Below are 19,023 nucleotides of genomic sequence, written 5' to 3'. Positions count from 1 at the left end.
AAGCAGCTTGGCCATTGGACTAGCGTCCTTCCTTCAGAGTTGCATTCAACACTAGTCCTACTCAGAGAAGACCTATAGAAATCAATGCATCTTCTTCTTGTTGTTCTTCCTCATCCTCTTCTTCTGCAATCACTCATAGCAAAGTAAGATTGTCTTCCATGAATATGGTCTTAACAGTGTGTCTGTAAGTGACTGTGGAGGCCAATTCTGGATCTGCACATCCTTCCACAGTGAATAGCATTGGCTACAGCACTCTGAGTTATACTGGATCCACTTTTGGAAAGCAATATTCTCTAATGTAAGTAGCTCTAGGAACATCATTTATAGGAGAACAAATTTGTGTAGCAGCATTATTTCCTTGATTTTGAGTTAACAAATTCTACATTTCAAGAATGCAGACATTTGAATATTAACAAAGAATTTTAAGAACTTTCCATCCCAAGTCAGCAGTAAGCAAACTTTTGTTTCAGGCTATCGTAAGAATAATCAAGTTATTTAGTTTTGAACCAAGTCAGACCTATAATTTTGCTAGTCTGTCTCGTAAAAATATGAAAATGGTGTGTGTGCTTTAAAATTAACAGTTTCCCCCAGAATTACAATAATGCTTCTCATTAGCTTGATACCCAGACACTGACCTGAAAGGCTTTGGTTCTGAGAGAGAGAATGCTTCGAAATTGCCTTTTCCCAAAACTCTTTTTAACAGTCTTAAAAGTTCTTTGTAGCTTGAGACTGACTGGCATTGGTGAAGCAGTAAGAAAAAAGGACTAACTTTGTCCGTCCCCCCCCAATTGCATTATTCCATATGTCAGAAGGCGGGAACCTATAAACAGGAAAATATACTTTGGCTGATCAGCTCTTTTTATGGCTACTCCACAGAAGGCTTTGGAAGGGGAACAAGATTCTGGGCTCCAATTCTCCAAACACAACAGTAAAGTGAACAATTTGATTTTCCTCCCCTCTCCCCTCCCCTCTGGTGGAGGAAAAGCAAACTAGTATGATGGGATGGGGGCAGAACAACTGTAATGGAAGGCATTTTTTAAAATTTGAAAGAACTAGAGGGCAGTGCCAGTTGCAACACGGAGATTTAGAATTGATTTTAGAAATTTAATCTCTTTCTACATCACCGCAACTACCCTTCGTTTTGTGCAGTGAAAAATGCAAAAGGAATGTCTTGATTTTAGAAAAAGAAAAAAAAACTAACTACACACCCTAACTGGCAGTGCATCTTGTACTTTTTTAAAAGTTCAGCTTGGAAAAGTTGGTAACACTGCAGTCTGGAAAAATAGCAAAATACAGTATGGGAATAAAATTAGGAAAAATATATTAGGTTTGAGGATAACCAATTTTTTAAATATTAATTGGAAAAAATAAGGATTTGACAAGCTTGCTGAAAAAGTGTTCTGAGTTTTGCTTTGCATGCCATTTAAAGATACATGTTTGTGGATCAAATGTGCTTCCTTAAGTGGCCCTGGGTCATGCCCCTTCCTCAGGCTACTCCTCACATCAGCCCTGCTCCAGAAACTCCTCAAATACTTTTGCTTGCCTGGAATGTGTCCTTGAATTGTGACAATCCTCAGTGTTTGCTTGACTGGATGGAAGTATAGAGTACCCTTTGTTTGTTTGTGTGTGTGTGTGTGTGTGTGCATGTTTATGTACTTATCTACACACACACACTCCTCCTGACTACAGTATGGTTGGAGTGTAGTCTACAAAGGTAAGAGTCACATCCACTGCTCCACCCGCTTTCCCCTTTGATCCCATCCACTGTTGCTTCTGGCCCAACTCAGAAGGCTAAGGCCATAAGAAGAGCCCAGCTGGAACATGCCAATGGCCCATCCAGCATCCGGACCTCACAGTGGCCGACCAGATGCTTGGGGGAAACCCACAAGCAGGAGTTGAGCACAAGAGCACTCTCCCTTCCTGCAGTTTCCAGCAACTGGTATTCAGAGGCCTATGACAGCATTGCCTACAAGGAAATGGAGGCTTCTGCCAGAAAAAGGATTCACAGCCCTCCTTTAGACTGACCAGAAGATTTATGTAACTCCTGACCACCCTAACCACCATTAACACTTGGTTGCAAAAGTGCATGCAAAATAATGCACAGTGGTACCTCGGTTCTCAAACGTAATCCATTCTGGAAGTGTGTTCGAGTTCCGAAACGTTTGAAAACAGAGGCGCAAAGGGCTGCCTGCAAATTCAATTGAGAAAATTCAAAAACACGCAGCGGAAGCCGTTCGACCTCCGAGGCGCTTTCGAAAACAGAAGCATTTACTTCCGGGTTTCCGGCATTCGGGTTCCGAAACGTTCATCAATGGAGACATTCGAGAACTGAGGTACCACTGTATTTCTAATTTCTTCCTATATACAGAAAAATGTAGATGCCAGAATGGCAGGTAGGACAGAGAGCAAGGAGTGCAAGTGGCAGGCAGCCCAGATGAGCTGCTTAACCGGGGGGGGGGGAGGCACCTGTCTGAAGCCTCTCCCTCCTCCTTTAAAAGGGGTTGGGCTGAGCTGTGAGTGAAGGGACTTGGGGCAAGCTTTGGGGAGGGGGGTGGGCAGAACTGTGGGGATAGTCAAGGAGGTAGGTGAGGTGTAACAGGAACGAGTCATGGGGGAAGGGCTATAAAGCCAGCACAAAACGTATCTGCATTTGTCTTGCCTGCCTGCTGTTTCTCCATGGGTGGTCTCAATGAACAGGCAACCTGCATCTGTAGATGATTCTATTCTTGCTCATGAAGCCACACATCAAGTACACTACATGCCACAGAAGTGACTCTTTCGCCATCTTGGGCACAATGCAAGGAACAATCTAACACGCATTAGCAGTGGGAACTGTCTCCTCCGTACCTGCTTTCCTCCCAGTCTCGAGGCTTTTTTGTTTCATTGGGCTTGATGCAACGGATGTAGTGGGGCGTGCATTTCATCAGGGTGCCAACAAGGTCATTGGCTTGTTTCTGCAAATAATAATAATAATAATAATAATAATAATAATAATAATAATAATAATGGCACATATTTAGATACTAGCTGCTGCTTATAACTGATACTGATAATAATTTTGCACCTTTTTGTTTTTTAATTAGATGGTAATTTCACTATACCAGAAACAGGATCCCAAGAGAATTTACTGAAGCCAGAAAACTAATGCACTGTAAGCGATAATGTTACTGACCCTGGTCTCTGAGAAAAGAAGGATGTCTGATTTGTAACAGCAGTCTCTCCTGAAATCGCCCTTCAGAAGAACTCTTGTTGCATGGGCAATCTTCCCGCCAAGATAAACAGGTTCCAAGAATCCCTTCACACTGGTATACAGTTTGCCTGGCATGGCTGAGGGTCAGGGACCAGCAGGGAGAAGGTGTTTGAGGGGGAAGCCACAGCAAGAGCCTTCCTCCCACACAGATGAAGACGGGTGGCAATGCTGACTGGTTTCCCCTACCATCCAATGCAAGTGTCAGGAGTGTTGATAGGACTGGACTTTTCCTAGGTGCCCAAGTGCTTTGGAGGAAATAATGAACTGTGGGGAAATTGAATGGGGGTGGGGATTCTGGGTTGCTTGGCAGGATGTTAATTGGGGGAAATGAATTAATTCAAGATGACTTTATCTAGAAACTAGCTGTACCCAGCCACGCGTTGCAGTGGCTCATTTGGTTCAATGGAAAAGGAAGATAGAAAAGAGAAAACGCACGTTTGTAATTCTGTGGAGATATCGCCTGCCTACCCACAGCTTCTCCCATTGAACTCCTGCCTGCCTCATCTCCGCCTTTCCCGTTTTCGCCTGCCTCCCCACAGCTTCTCCCACTGAACTCCCGCCTGCCTCCTCTGAGTCTTTCCCGTTTTCGCTTGCCTCCCCACAGCTTCTCCCTGCCTCCTCTCCGTCTTTCCCGTTTTCGCCTGCCTCCCCACAGCTTCTCCCGTTGAACTCCTGCCTGCCTCCTCTCCGCCTTTCCCCGTTTTTGCCTGCCTCCCCACAGCTTCTCCCGTTGAATTCTCGCCTGCCTCCTCTCCCAGCGGAGAGGCTCCATGGTCTTCCTCCCTCATAAAGGGCTCTTCCATCAAAACTGCTGGCTCCGCCCCCCATGCACACGACCAATGAAATTACCGTGTGCTGCTTTTGTGTCCAGTAGATGGCGCCGTTTTTGCCAAAAATCAAGTTTTTACCTGTCACAGGTGTGACATTTATGTAATATTTTTACATAAAGACACTCCTGGATTGGAACGCAACGTTGTGTCAAAATTTCAAATCAATCGGTCAAGGACTTTCTGAGATTTGAGGTATTGGACAAATGAACATTTTCATTTTTATTTATATAGATGATTGGGAGGGGTGTTGATGAATGCAGACAACTGAAGGGAAAATGAATTGATTTGGAGAAGGATCTATGTGGAAGAAAATGAACTGGAGAGGAACATTTTTGGGGGACAAATTAACAGACAAATTTATTATTTGGATGGGAAATTTAGTTCATTTGCCTTATTTGACTTTTAAATGTGCATCTGTACATATAAATGAGCATAGGAAAATCCGTGTCTATGGAGCCCATGGCCTGAAACCTTCCAATACCTATCACCAACTTCCACATAACACTCCCAAGTGTGCAATTGTAGGACTGGACTCTCAAAAAACTGGAGCACACCTTGATTTTGCTACTAGCTGTCGTGGGTCGGCCTTTCTTATCAGCTTGGAGATTTTCAGGAAACAGAGCCTTTATAAAAGGCCTAGGAGAGGAAAAATAAGACACAGGTCAGCAGACAGTGATAATACAAAAGACCAAGAGGACGATATGATCATTTCCTCCATCAGTCAGTTGCGCCATCCTGACCTGTTTGTTTCATAAAAATTATACACCACTTGATTATAAAAATAAACAAGCTTCAAAGTGGTTTGCAAAAAAGAATAAAACAATAAAATTATCAGGAAAAACAGTTAAAAAAACTATTCAAAACAAATACAATAAAACAAAAACAGATTAAAACATACACCAGCATTCTACCTGTCTAGGTAGACTAAACAAAAATGTTTTTAGTAGGCACTGAAAGGAGTACAGCTCCACAGGGAGGGAGTTCCTACGTGTGGCTGCTGCCATACCAGAAGACCAATTTCTTAGAAACTCAGAACAAATACCATGTGGCACCTGCAACAGTGCCGGTTTTGCAGATCAAAGTGGTCAGAAGGGGGCATGTGGGGTAAGGCGATCTCGCAGGTAAACTGGTCCCAAGTTGTTAAAGGCTTTATGTACTAATAGTAACACCATGAACCTGGCCCAATTGCAAAGGGGCAACCACTGGAGATCTCTAGCACAGGTGATATATGGTGACAAGGTCTCACCTCTGTTAATAATAATAATAATAATAATAATAATAATAATAATAATAATAATAATAATAATAATAATATTATATTAGGTGCTAGTATTACTTAAAAAACAAAAGCAGTCCTCTGATTATGACTTTAATGTCCAACAGAGTAATGCCCTGACAGTAACCAAGGGATGCTGCAGGTGTTCCTCAAGTTCCAGATTGAACCTTCTTTCGTTGAAGAGAAATTGCGTATTTCTGAATCCTGATTCAAGATGACATTATTCCAAACAGCACTTTTCATATTTAAGAAATAGCCCAGATCTTTATTAAATGTTAGAAATTAAGCACTACTTATACTATCAAAAGTTAGTTCCAAGTGGTCACTTTCCCTGTTTTGGAATTCCTGGACTGTTGTATGGAACCAATAAATTCTCCTCCCGTCTAGCCAGAAGAGTGCAGTGTAAGGGTTATCTCAGCCTTCACTAACCTGGGGCCCTCCATATGTGTTCTACTACAACTTCCATCAGCACCAGCAAGCATGGTCATGATACTGAGGTTCATGGGCAGTACAGCCTAAAGCACCTGGAGGGCACCAGGTTGGTGAAGGCTGGTATCTGAGCTGCTGCCTGGATTACTCTATGTTATTAAATTTAGAGCAGGCAAGCGGAAACTGTACCCAAAAGCACAGATGGGGAGAGATTGGGGAGAAATATGAGGGGAGAAATACGAACTGTTACATCTGGGACACATGTGCAATGCCCACCCTAAGTGGGAGGAAACATGTCTTACGTACTGTTCACTGCTTTGCATGAGTTCAATCAGGTCCATGAAAAGAACATCCCGGTTCCTCTCACAGAATCCATCCATGTCGTAGGACACCTGGGGAAAGGAGTGAGCTTTTATTCCATTTGCAAGAGATATGGCAGTGAAATGTACTTCACTTGTGGAAAAGATTTCTTGTAATTCCCAATGCAGTTTTGGAAAATAATGCAATCTGTTAAGGCACAATCTGGAGAAATTAGGGGGCTAAATGCAAACTCTCTCTTAAAATCACCTGATGCTGCTTGCTTTGGAAAGGGAGAGATTGAGAGCACAGAAGATCCAGGGAGAGGCTGGATATTTTCCTGTTCTGTTTCCCTGCTCCAAACCCTACACATTCTTACCCAGGAACCTTTCCCCATGCTGGGTTAAAACAAATGTCACCTCCCAATAAAAATGTAAACAAGACTTTAAAATGGGCCAGTGGAAGCCTGTTTACTGACACTGAGGATATGACAGCACCATGTCAAGGAGCCCCCCACCCTGGCTGCTCTCCACAGCCTTGCATGGTATATGCTAGCCAAATCAAGTCTCAGATCAGTCAAAAATTGAATCGCCCCCCCCCTTTCACCAATGCATTTTGAAAGTCACCTTTCCAGCATAATGGTGTATGATGAATCCCTGGTTCCAGCTGTTGAAGTGCTCGTGAGTCCCAATCTGCATCTGGAGCTTTTGCAGCAGGGTCTGGTCGGCCCCTTCACCCACAGCGTGCATCGTGGCACATACATCATCCAAGATGCTCATGATGCCCGGAGGATTCTGGTGTACCAAGAAGAAACAGGTGGTGTACAAACCTCTCTCCAGCAAAACCTTCAAGGCTTCTTGCCCCTATCTCTTAGGATAGGCACTCAAGGTGCTTAATTGGATTTCAGTCATTTTTAAACAAATAAGGTCACTGGGTGCCTTTTGACAGAAAGGATATCTATATATACCATGAATAAATGTCATATCAGCTTTTAGTACCCTCCCCAAACACCTATAGATCAAAGGCTCAGGGCAGTGATGAGCGCACACACTGCCATTGCACTTCAGAAAACTTCTGATTATTCACACTTATTGACCCTTCTTTGATCCAGCCATGTTTACCAGAATGCCCCCCTGTGGAACCTGCACAAAACAGAAGCAGATTTTGGTACAATTAAGACAAGGTAATGCTTGTTCAGATACCGTGAGGTGCCATAAATTAGGACTTCTCTTTCAATTTTTCTTTGTAGAATTTTAAAGAAAAGGATTGTTTCTAACTGGTCAGAGACTAAGCCAATCAGCTACCAGTGAAGCCTGTGGGATTGGCTGGTTTCTGCAGGAGGTGTGGTTGCTCCTCCTGGCATCCATTTGTGTTTAGTTCTCAAAGGTGGAATTAGCATGGAGTTTTTCCAGTTTTCTCCATGTGTCATAGGACTATCATTGTAGCCCACTGGGAGCTATCCAACCAGAAGCTGCTGAATGTGCAGAGACAGGCCACAGTAGACTGAGGGAGCACCCGCTTCGCATGCAGAACGTCCCAGGTTCAATCCCCGACAGGGACAGGTGGCCCTTCTCTCTGCATGAGACCTGGGAGGCCCTCAGGACACATACCACTTTATTTTCTATGAGGTCACACACAATTTTATTGTTGAAGTAATCTATGGGTGTCCAGCGTATTCCTTCTTGCACGTATTCCTCCTGCAGTACAGAAACAAGAGCTTAGAAACAGACATACAGATTCAGGCACATATTTTTGACACAAAACTCTGCAGTATCAAAACGTCTGTGAAACAGAACAAATAGCAAGTAGCAGCTAAAGCAACGAATGCCCAGCCAGCTTTTGACATTAGGACAGTGTTTCCCAACTGGGGGCTTCAGGGTATTCCAAGGGGGCCACAGCTGAAAAATGTGGGGGGGGGCATAGCACAAGGCTAGGGGGCCACAGAGGGAAGTAAGAAGTGAGGGGGGGTCATCAGGTTAGTGCGGTGGTGGGGTGACAATGGGTAGGGCTGGGCAAGCCAGAGGTGCTTGTTGCTGCCGCCAGAGCTGGGTCTGGTGGCAGCGTTGGCCCGGCTCTGCAAGGCGCAGGGTGAAATCCACTCCAGTGCCTAGCCAAGCGGGGTCATCTGGTGCAGCTAACTTGCATCTAGTAAATAACTGTCTACTCAGAAGAAATCTGCACTGAGTTCAGTGGGCCTTACTTCCAGGTAAGGGTGTGTGGGACCATAGTGTTTTATCTAGCCAGCCAGGACTGCTGCAGATGACAAGATCTTTTGGTACCAGGTCAGTGAGGATCATTTGTTTTTTAAAATCTCCAATATATACAGAATGTATCTGTAGGTTTCTCCCTGTATCAAATAACTTTTGTTTACTTTTTATAAAACATGGAAGATGGATCCTTGGAGGTTTCTAAGCAGAGGTTGGATGGTCATCTGGCATGGATGCTTTAGCTGAGTCTCCTATATTGCGGGGGGTTGCACTATAAAAATGACCCTTGGGGTCCCTTCCAGTTCTATGATTCTATGTTTTTCTGCTTCAACAATATTTCATTATGTTCCTTTCATTTTATGCAATTATAAAAATTATGTAATTATAAAAATTATGAATAAAACCTGTTCTATTTACAAACAAAACATTTAAATAGCTACCTCTCTACCGGTACGACCGGGAGGGGGGGTGCATAGCCAGGAGTTTTGTTAGGAGGAAGGGTTTTTTTGGGGGGGGGAAGAACCTCACATTTTTATTTTTACTTATTTGGGGGGCAGTCGCCTCCCTGCCCTCCCTGGCTATGCCCATTGGGGGCCACAGGAAGGAAACAAGGTTGGAAGGGGGCCACGGCCGGAAAAAAGGTTGGGAAACACTGCATTAGGGCTTCTGCTCCAGAGATAGCTACAGAGGTAAGAGAATTTATTGATTTCACTAACAGCAGCTTGTCACATTTTTTTGTGCTGTAGAAGCAGCACCTGTAAGAAACTGTCTCATTTACAAAACTCCCAAAGTGACAGGTGTCAAAAAGCTGCCTGTTCCCTATGGGAAACACCCAGTTTTGAATATACAGGGCCAGATTGAGCTAAGGAGTTCCACTAGCAGAAGCCAGTGCAAAGCCTTCTGCACTAATGCAATGGGGCTTCCCCCTCGTCTCCCCACCCACTCTGGGAGGTCGTGGGAAACCCCAGAGCAGCCGCAGAGGGAGGAAAGGGGAGGACATTCTGTAGAGCAAGCAGAAATGTGGGTGCTGACAGACCACTTGTTTTAGCTCGGTGTTGAATTCCTCCCACAGTGTTGAGTGGGGCTTGCGTAACACAAAAGTCACTAGAATTTCTTGAGGAATTGTTTCAGGAGCGAAAAGTGGAACTATTTTAATCTGCTGTGAGAAAGGCACACAAATGATTAACGTGTTTTCCCAGTCATTATTCCATTTGTGGCCAAATAGGAAAAGCCACAACCTTTATAGAGTTTGGTGTGGGGCAGGTGGGGAGGATCTTTACTTGCCACAAGTGACCAGCTGAGTAGTTATTTACAAGCTTAGACATATATCAGGGGTGAGTTCTTGGACCTGAGCCAAAGGATGCATGAAATAGGAAGGGGCGAGCAGGCAGGCAGTTCCCACTCTGGGTACCCCAATACCCAAGAACAGCCTTTGGGCTTAGACTTTTTGCCCTGGGTCTGCCCAGTATCTACAAACTGTGGCAATTGCTGTCTGTCCTGATTCCTACTTATCAAGAATGAAGACTTGAAGAATACTCTCCAAAGGATTTAATGCTTAGATTTCTGCGGTACATAAGCAAATTGCTGTCTTGAGGCACATAATTAATCCTAGATTCTGCTACAACAAAGTCAGGCAAACTAACTACCAAAGCTTTGAATGCTGATCTGACACGGATACACCCCCTTGCTATCCTATATATAGGAATGGGGTGGGCTCAGCTTAGCACAGCGAGCATTTCTGCAATCTCTCACTAAGCCTAGTTGGCGGAGCCATCTGTTCTCTCCTCCTCTGGTGCTTCCTGGATCTAGGTGATAGGGGAAGTGTCTCTGCCCCTTGAGAGGCAGACAGCACCAGCAGAACATCCCCCTCTGGAGAGGCAGGGCTCCTTTCAGTGTCTGACGGAGCCTGGGTAGGTGGTGCGGCAAGCACTGTGGAAGTGCCAGAGAAGGGCTCTGACCGCTGTGGAGAGGGAGGTGGAGGTGGAGAGTAAGGTGGGGTTCAGCTCTCAATGCAGAGATGAGTAAAGCAAGAGAGCAAGTTGAAGGAATGTCCCCTCCCCTCCTTACTATCAGGCTGCCCCAATTCCGGCAAAGACCCCCACAACAAGCTAGAGCCCTCCCCCTGGTTTTTTGACAAATCCTTCATCTGCATTGTCCTGATTTGGCCAGCCCATGACACTGTGGTGGTTTTCAACACTAGGCCCCAAACCTACGCGATCACAGCTTTGCACGCTTCGTCAACAAATGAATAAATGAAAGAATGAACAGAAAGAGGGTGGGATACTCCCCTCACATAACCTTCCCAGAGCCCAGAGGGCTTAAAAAGCTCTTTCAGCGCCGGGTTTTCTGCTGTAGAAAGTGTTTTTAAATCCTTCCAGGCTCTAGTTACAGGTGGGTAGCCATGTTGGTCTGCCATAGTCGAAACAAAATAGAAAATTCTTTCCAGTGGCACCTTAGAGACCAACTGAGTTTGTTCTTGGTATGAGTTTTCGTGTGCATGCACACTTCTTCAGATACCAACACGGCTACCCACCTGTAACTGGAACTATGAAAGGCACCACATTGAGCCGCATGAAATGGAAGTCTTGGTATCTGAAGAAGTGTGCATGCACACGAAAGCTCATACCAAGAACAAACTCAGTTGGTCTCTAAGGTGCTACTGGAAAGAATTTTCTATTTTGTTTCCAGGCTCTGTTATGGTTGCACAAGGACTCTGGAAGGCCCTGCAAGGCTCCTGAGATCTCGCCTGCTCAGTGTGCCAGCTTCAGACAGGTAGTGATGGTTGCATGGGGGTGGGGTGGGGGTGGGCAGTAACCCCCACATAAGTTTTCGGCCTACTGTAATTTAAATTATGATCCGTGTAAGATGAGACACTGGGGTCCTGCCTAGTTGTTGGGGATTTTGATACCAAAGCAGTTGTCACTCAAAGTGTTTCAAAACAAGGAAGGTGAAGATGCTGGTGTATGTTTGTATGACAGAGCTTAATTTCTAAAATATGAGGGGCTGGAGCTGGAGCTGGAGCTTGCTTGTCCTAGAGACCTTTCCATAAATCATAGATCATGGGTGCTATTCAGAGGAAGGAAAACCAGGCTGAGTCACCACTGACGCTGGAAACAGCCTACAAGTCTAAGCCCCGATTCAACAATTACTAATTTTAAGTGGAGGAGGTTAAATTATACATTTCATAGGGTTCTTACTCAAAGTTCCTTTAATTCAGGGGTGGCTAGCCTTTCTCTTTGGCTCAAAGGCCACATTCGCCCGTGGCCAACCATCCTGGGGCTGCTTGCCAGGAGTGGGTGTGGCCAAAAGTGGGTGAGTCCACTCTTGCACACACATACAGACCAGCTGAGGTTATCATCAACTGATAAATCTGGTGATCGAGGAGGGAGTGACTTGTCTCCCTCCCCTTAAGACACTGGACTTGGCTTTTTAAAAATCTTTCCATCCCTGTCTACTTTTAAAAAATGTTTCTTTTCACCAACATCTACCAAAATTGGTGGGGTCCAGGAGCAAAGGAGATAAATTTCCTGTGTGTGATGAAGGCTCTTGGGTTAGTCACCCCCACTTTAGAAAACTACTTGATGAAATTGTTCCAAGTGACCAAGCAGACCACACACTCTGAGGCCTAAGTTCAGTTGCCCCACTCAGTATCACAGTCCAAATATTCCAAGGGATAAAAGAGCTCTGTTGCTTGCCTGTAGTACTTAGGGGACAAAATACTCTATTTGCCATCAGGGGGTGGCTGGTTTCACCTGTGCTCTCCCACCTCCTGCCCAAGGAACCTTCAGAAGGGAGTTGCTGCCACAGGCATTACACACATGTGTATTCCAATTTATGAGTCATGGGAGTGTGGGGAGTGTGTGCAAGAACTTAACAGTGCTTAGTTTATTTTTTGACTCCTATTTTGTTAATATTGTTAATACAGTACTGTTTTATAGATTATAAATGTACTGATTTGTTATTCATATAGTATGACTTTTGCTTTAACTGTGATGTTTAGCTTATTTTTGTTGTTGCTTTGTTAATAGCGTTTTACAAATTGTAATTGTTTCACTGATTATTTGTTAATTATTCTATATGATTTATGTTGTATTTGTGATGTTCTATTATTGTCTATCATGTTATCCTTATTTATAAGCCACTTTGGGATTCATTTGAATGAAAAGCGGCATATAAATATAATAAATCAAAACAAAACAAAACAAAACAAACAAATGTACCAGCTCTTCAGATTGGCTGGTAGCAGGGGAAATACAAACCCCTTCCCCTTCTCTTTCAAAGAGACAGGTTGTTAGGAAATTGAGAAAGCAGATATTCCCCCATTTTCACTTGACAGCCCTATCCAACACAAATGTAAGCCAGCCATCTGTGGCAGCAAGTCAGCACCCACGAGGAAGTCAGCTGACAGGATGGTTGTTCTCTCTGCTGAGACTCACTCTTGGGTCACCATGTCAGATGATAAAATCTGCTTACAACTGTGGCTGCATTACTTCCCAAAATTGTACTAGCAAACCCACAACTGTTTTCTCTCAAATATACTTGCCAGACAATTTTTAAATAGTTATCACCCAAAAAGCCAGGCCACATTTGACAAGGGGAAGGCAGTTTTGTGGATATCTGTACAAAACACAACACAAACTGGTTTGTTTTTTTTACCTGCTCTGCCTTCAGCGTCAATTCAATGAAGATCTGCTGCAGCTTTTCATTAACAAAATTGATGCAAAACTGTTCGAACCCGTTTTTCTGGGAGAGAAAACAAGCTATCAAAACATTAGCTTCAGGTCCTACATAAAAACACCCCTTTTACCAATTAGGTCAATCCTGATTGTTTTTGCAATATATTTTCATTAAGTTTAACAGCTGGTTTTTACATTTGCACTGTAAACCTCAGCAGTGAAGACAGTAGCCTAGATTCTCCAAAGCTCTTTCCAAGACTTGAGTTTTCATTAAAGGAACCGTTATTGTTCCTGGAACAACTTACACATGTTCATTCAAACCCTGCATTATACGAAGCATTTTTGTTTTACATTATATTTGTTTCCAGTTATAGGAAGCAGTATGTATATCCCAACTTTATCCCAAAGGTTTCCATTCATGTACTCTGGGTGCAGAGCATAAATTTTGCAACTTTACGAAAATTAAACTAAATTTAAAAATTGTGACAGCCTTTCGACCAGACTATAGGAGAGAGAGAGAAATGGAACTGTGTCCACATGCCTGAGTTTGCCTCTTTCCTCTTCCCTCCAAATTATTTCCTCTTTTGTCACAGCCTTTAAATTGTAAGACTGAGGACAAGGGGCCCTCTTATTAATTCCATTTGTAAGTCACTCTGGGAGCAAGAGTGAGATAAAACTGCTTTAAAATAAGTAAATAATATATAAATCCAAAACATGAATAAGCTAGTCCCAACAGTTTGACCCACGTTTTTCCCTAACATTCCATCACATGATAGCATGAGCAAAAGCATGCATCTATATAGTTTTTTTAGATATATAGATATATATATATATAGTCATACCTCGGGTTACAGACGCTTCAGGTCGCATGTTTTCGGGTTGCGCACTGCGCCAAATCCGGAAGTACCGTAACGGGTTACTTCTGGGTTTGGGCGCTTTGCACAGAAGCACCGAATCGCGAACCGCGTGTGTGCAGACGTGGCACTGCGGGTTGTGAGCATGCCTCCCGCACGGATCATGTTCGCAACCTGAGCATCCACTGTATACATATATACCTATCTTTCATCCAAAAACGGATTTCAGGGCAGTATGCAGTAGAATTAAATTTATGCAATATTATCGTCATTGCCATGTAGAAAATGACAAGGCCACAATGCCAAAGGAGGTGAATTTCCTTCTTCTTTGTACAGTGGTTGGGAAGCCAATTGCTCTCCAGATGCTGCTGGACTGCAACTTGCCTCAACCTCTGGCCACTGGCCATGTTGGACGCTGAAGGTATCGGGTGCTGGGAGTCCAGCAACAGCAGGAGCACCACAGGTTGCCCAAACCAGGCAGAAAAACAGGGGTATTTTTGCTGTCACTGAAATAATGCTTTAAGTCGTTACCTGAAATATTTCAAAGCCGTAGATGTCTAAGACACCAATATTATATTCTTCGTGATCCTTCTCCATAGCCTTATTAATTGACTAATAAAACAAAAACAGAAAAATACAGACTTGTTTAAAGGACTGAGTATTTGATGAAAAAAGGACTAAGAAATGAATGAATGAATGAATGAATGAATGAGTTGCATAAATAAATAAAAAACCATTTAAGGTAGCCTTCCCCTCTAGATGTTTTGAACGACAACTTCCACCTATCCCAACCATCACAGCCATATCATGCTGGAGCTGATGGCAGCTGCAGTGCCAAACCCCAGGCGTGCAACTGGTTGGGGAAGGCTAGTATCTGAACCCCATCTGTTTCATCTTCTTCTGCGATATTGCACTGAAAGGCGAGAGGGGGCATCTTCACTTGTCCAGTCTCTCAGCAGGACAAACAGCATGCAGCTGGTTTTCTCACCAGAAAAAAAGAAACCTCTGCCCTTTGGCATCAGGATTATTGTTTGCTGGACAGGAGAGGGGGGGGGGGAATACAAGTATGTTGTAATACTGACTTACACTTGCATGCATGAAAGGGTTAACCTGAGCCCTGGCCTCAAGTTACCAGAGTAACCACTGACCACTACCCCTTCCTTCTGATTCATATGGGTACAAATAATACTGCCACACACAGCCTGCAACACATACAGTGGTGCCCCGCTAGACGAAAATAATTCGTTCTGCGAAAATTTTCGTCTAGCGGGTTTTTCGTCTTGCGGAGCGGCAATGACAGCCGCGCTCCGCAAAACGAAAAAAAAAAAGACGAAAATTTTTCGTCTTGCGAGGCAGCCCCATAGACTTTTTCGTCTTGCGGGGCAGCCTTCCGCTAGACGAATGCCTTCGTCTAGCGAGTTTTTCGTCTTGCGAGGCATTCGTCTAGCGGGGTACCACTGTAGCAATGGACTATGAGACACTGGGGAGGGAGCTGAAGATAACTGGGGCACAGGTAGTCTTTTCATCACTCCTTCCTGATGAAGGTTGTGGTCCAGGGAGATCAACCACTGGCTGCACAGGTGGTGTCATCAGGAAGGATTTGGCTTCTTGGATCACTGTCTCTGCTTCCTTGAGGAAGGACTTCTAGCAAAGGATAGGCTACACATCATAGCGGTTGGCAAGATTGTGTTTGCTAAGGGTCTCAAGAAGCTGATAGGAGAGCTTTAAACTAGATCTTGAGGGAAAGGGAGACAACATTACAAATGACAGAAGAGCACCTGGCACTGGGGATAATAGCTTCATTGATGCGCAGGAAACTGAGAAACCTGCTAAAGGGCAAAAAACTAAAGGAAGGAAGCAGCTGGAGGGGACAACTCATAGTTTCAGTTGTCTCTACACAAATGCACAGGAGTATGGGAAACAAGCAAGAAGAATTGGATCTTTTAGTACAAGGTGGCAAATATGACCTGCTAGGCATTGCTGAAACCTGGTGGGATGAGTCTCATGACAGAAATGTAGGAGTTGAGGGGTATAACTTGTTCAAAAGGAATAGACCAGACAGGAAGGGAGGAGTGGCATTATATGTAAAGTATGTATATACTTGTGAAGAAATCCATGACCTGGAGCATGGAAAGGCAATTGAGAGTATATGGGTAAAAATTGTAGGAGAGAGAAACAACAGTGACCTTATTGTGGGTGTCCGTTATGGACCGCCAAGCCAGACTGAAGACTTGGATGATGCCTTACTAGGGCAGATAACCAAACACTGAAAAAGGAGAGATATAGTAATCATGGGGGACTTCAACTTCCCTGATATCTGTTGGGACTCAAACTCTGCCAATAATGTAAGGTCTGGCAAATTCCTCCATTGCCGCACTGACAATTTCATTTCCCAGAGGGTGGAATCATCTATACCCAGAAGGGGATCATCTATCTTGGACCTGGTCCTCACCATTAGGAAGGAACTGACCGACAGTGGAAGTACTAGGAAATGTAGGAGGAAGTGATCGTGTTCTCCTGGGTTTCAGGATACAGAGGCAAGGGGAAACTGAGCATGGTGGAAAAGCACCCTGGACTTTCAGAAGGCCAATTTCAAAAAGCTTAAGGAGCTACTGGGTGTGATCCCATGGTCAGAAATACTCAAAGAGAACCGAATCCAAGGATGGGAGATTCTAAAAGGAAAAACACTGAAGGTCCAAATGCAGGCAATTCCAACAAGAAAAGTGGGAGGAATCTAAGGAAACTGGTGTGCCTGCATAAGGAGCTTACAGATAAGCTGAGAGTTAAGAAGGGCATGTATACAAAATGGAGGAAAGGAGAAATCACAAAGAAAAAGTATACACAAGTAGCCAACAGTTGCAGGGGGGAAGTCAGGTTGGCTAAAGCTCAGAATGAGAAAGAGAGGTTTAATTTTTAAAAAATTATTTCTTCAATGTCTCTGTTCTCTACCTTCTTGTATCTTTAACAAGCAAGAAGGAGCCATGCGGCTTGGCTCACAACTCAAATGCAACAAATGAACTGAATCTAAAATACAGGTGGGTAGCCGTGTTGGTCTGCCATAGTCGAAACAAAATAGAAAATTCTTTCCAGTGTATCTGAAGAAGTGTGCATGCACACGAAAGCTCATACCAAGAACAAACTCAGTTGGTCTCTAAGGTGCTACTGGAAAGAATTTTCTATTTTGAATCTAAAATGATCTTTTATAGCCAGCATCTTTGCTAACCCAAAGATTGCATGATCTTTTTAAAATTTCCGTGGAACTTTTTCCTTCTTTGTTTTACTGCCGGGGATGGAGAGTTTTGAGTAAGATATTCACTTATTTGCAAAGCGAAGTGTCTGCAATTTATTCCAGTCTAAGCATTTTTGTGGCGAACATGTGTCTAAAGGTGAATGAGGGCAGATGCAAATCTAAGCCTTGGAGCAATCACAATTGTGTTAACTCTGTTACGGGAGAGTAGGAATCTGTCTTCCAAATCTCCTTCTCTAATAAATTAAACACCAGAAGAAACAAGGAAGGAAAAGAGATAAACAGTAAAGGCACTGCTGTGAGTAAGCAGCAGCTGTCTCTTAGTCTGGATGATGGAACAAAAAGGTGGTTGGAAGGAGGACCCTGTGGACCAGGGCTGGAGAGTCGAGGGCCCTCCATATACTGTTGGACTCCAGTTCCCATTAATCCCAGTCAGCCTGGTCAATGATTCAAGGATGATGAAATCAGCACCATCTGGAGGGTCATAGGGCTAGAGCCGCATGGCTGCCTGAAATGGCCACTGCAGCCACTACAGAATATGGGAGGTGTGGTGCTTAAGGGAAGATATCAGGTGAACCTCTGGTACAAGACACCCTGTGGCAAAAATGTGGCTCTCCTTTCTTTAGAACATGCTTTTAGCCTTTCGCATTAAAACAATAGATAAATTCATTGAACAGATTTGTGAAAAGCAATTGCAGAAACCCATGTCCTGGACACAGTATATTAATGGTTGCCAAGCAACCAGAAAAAGGGAAGAGAAAAAACCAGCCTAGCCTGTTCTTGAACTTTGAACAACTTCATCTATGGGTCTGCAGGTGAAGATTTCATGGCACTGAGATGGCTATTATCACCCAGTGATGCTTGTAAACGGAGCTGCTATAAAAAAGGCCCAAGAAACAATCTGGTAAAGCAAAAAGTGAAAACAGAGGCAATCCTACAGTCATTGTGTTGCTTCTTGGTGTGTGAGGATTATTGTTCTTTTTTGAAACCACTGACTATCCAATAGGAAGGCCACCCACCACAGGCCAGATTGGATGGAAGTACTTCTGCATGTGCATTAACAAGTGACAACAAGAACACCAGACTAGGACTGAGCAGACTTGGGTTCAAATCCTCACACAGGCACAAACTCACTGAGTCTTTGGCCCAGTCACTGTCTCTGACTTACCCAACAGGGTTGTTGTGAAGATAAAATGCATGGGTCAGTGGGAGAATTGATGCATGCCACCTTGAGCTGCTCGGAATAAAGGCCAGATATATTTGGATTTTTCATATGTTATAAATCTCCTAGGTCTCAGGTGGTGGTCACTTGTGACCTGAGGTGTTTTTTGAAACTGGAGGTACCAGGACTGAACCTGGATCATTCAGCATGCAAAGCAGCACCTGCCATACAGTGAGGGCCTCGACCACACACACAAACTTGAGAGTGGGCAGACTCTCTGACTCAGGGAGCTTCCCCAAGACAAGAAGAGGACTGCAGATCCACAAATAGACAGGGAAGCGGAGGCACAAGGAAGAAAATTACCAGCTTCACAACACGCATTACAGAAAAGCCACATGATAGCAGCAGTGAGCCATGCTCATTAGAAATCCTTCCACATGGGATTCAGCAGAACATTCTGGCCCTTTAAAAGACAGGTGCTGGCATCTTCATCTCCTGCAGTTCTGCTCTTTTTAATGTTTTTCTTTCAGCTTCTCCTGCTTTGCACACACCCCTCATGCCAGCTTTAGGTTTCAGCACAGGGATAGAGGAGTTCGGCCTTCAGAGCGGAATGCAGCTCTCTGTCCACCCCTTGGGACTCTCCCCAAGCCGCACCCCAACTGACCCATCCTCCTCAAAGGCTTTCGCTTGGCTGAAATGTGTCTTTGGTTTGGGGTAATGCCTGCTGCCTGCCTGGATGGAGGTGTGTACATGTGTTGCCTATCTAAACCTTTGGCTTTTATGTGGCTGGAATGT

The 19,023-nt window shown here is 44.1% G+C and overlaps 1 protein-coding gene across 1 annotated transcript in view; it reads right to left on the bottom strand.

Moving 5' to 3' along the window:
• MYO1E (myosin IE) overlaps window positions 1-19,023 on the bottom strand; it is a 111,873-nt gene that overhangs the window by 23,168 nt on the left and 69,682 nt on the right. Inside the window, exons 11-17 of the mRNA XM_033167782.1 lie at window positions 14,351-14,431; window positions 12,946-13,032; window positions 7,693-7,779; window positions 6,709-6,876; window positions 6,092-6,177; window positions 4,635-4,716; window positions 2,848-2,954 (exon numbers count right to left, since the gene is read on the bottom strand). Of these exons, the coding sequence (XP_033023673.1) occupies window positions 2,848-2,954; window positions 4,635-4,716; window positions 6,092-6,177; window positions 6,709-6,876; window positions 7,693-7,779; window positions 12,946-13,032; window positions 14,351-14,431 (698 nt within the window). The remainder of the gene's footprint in view (window positions 1-2,847; window positions 2,955-4,634; window positions 4,717-6,091; window positions 6,178-6,708; window positions 6,877-7,692; window positions 7,780-12,945; window positions 13,033-14,350; window positions 14,432-19,023) is intronic.

This window comes from Lacerta agilis, chromosome 13 (genome assembly GCF_009819535.1).
Source record: "Lacerta agilis isolate rLacAgi1 chromosome 13, rLacAgi1.pri, whole genome shotgun sequence".
NCBI classification, from domain to species: Eukaryota; Metazoa; Chordata; class Lepidosauria; order Squamata; family Lacertidae; genus Lacerta; species Lacerta agilis.
The sequence above is the reverse complement of the archived record's forward strand: the minus strand, read 5'-3'. Positions and strand labels throughout refer to the sequence as shown.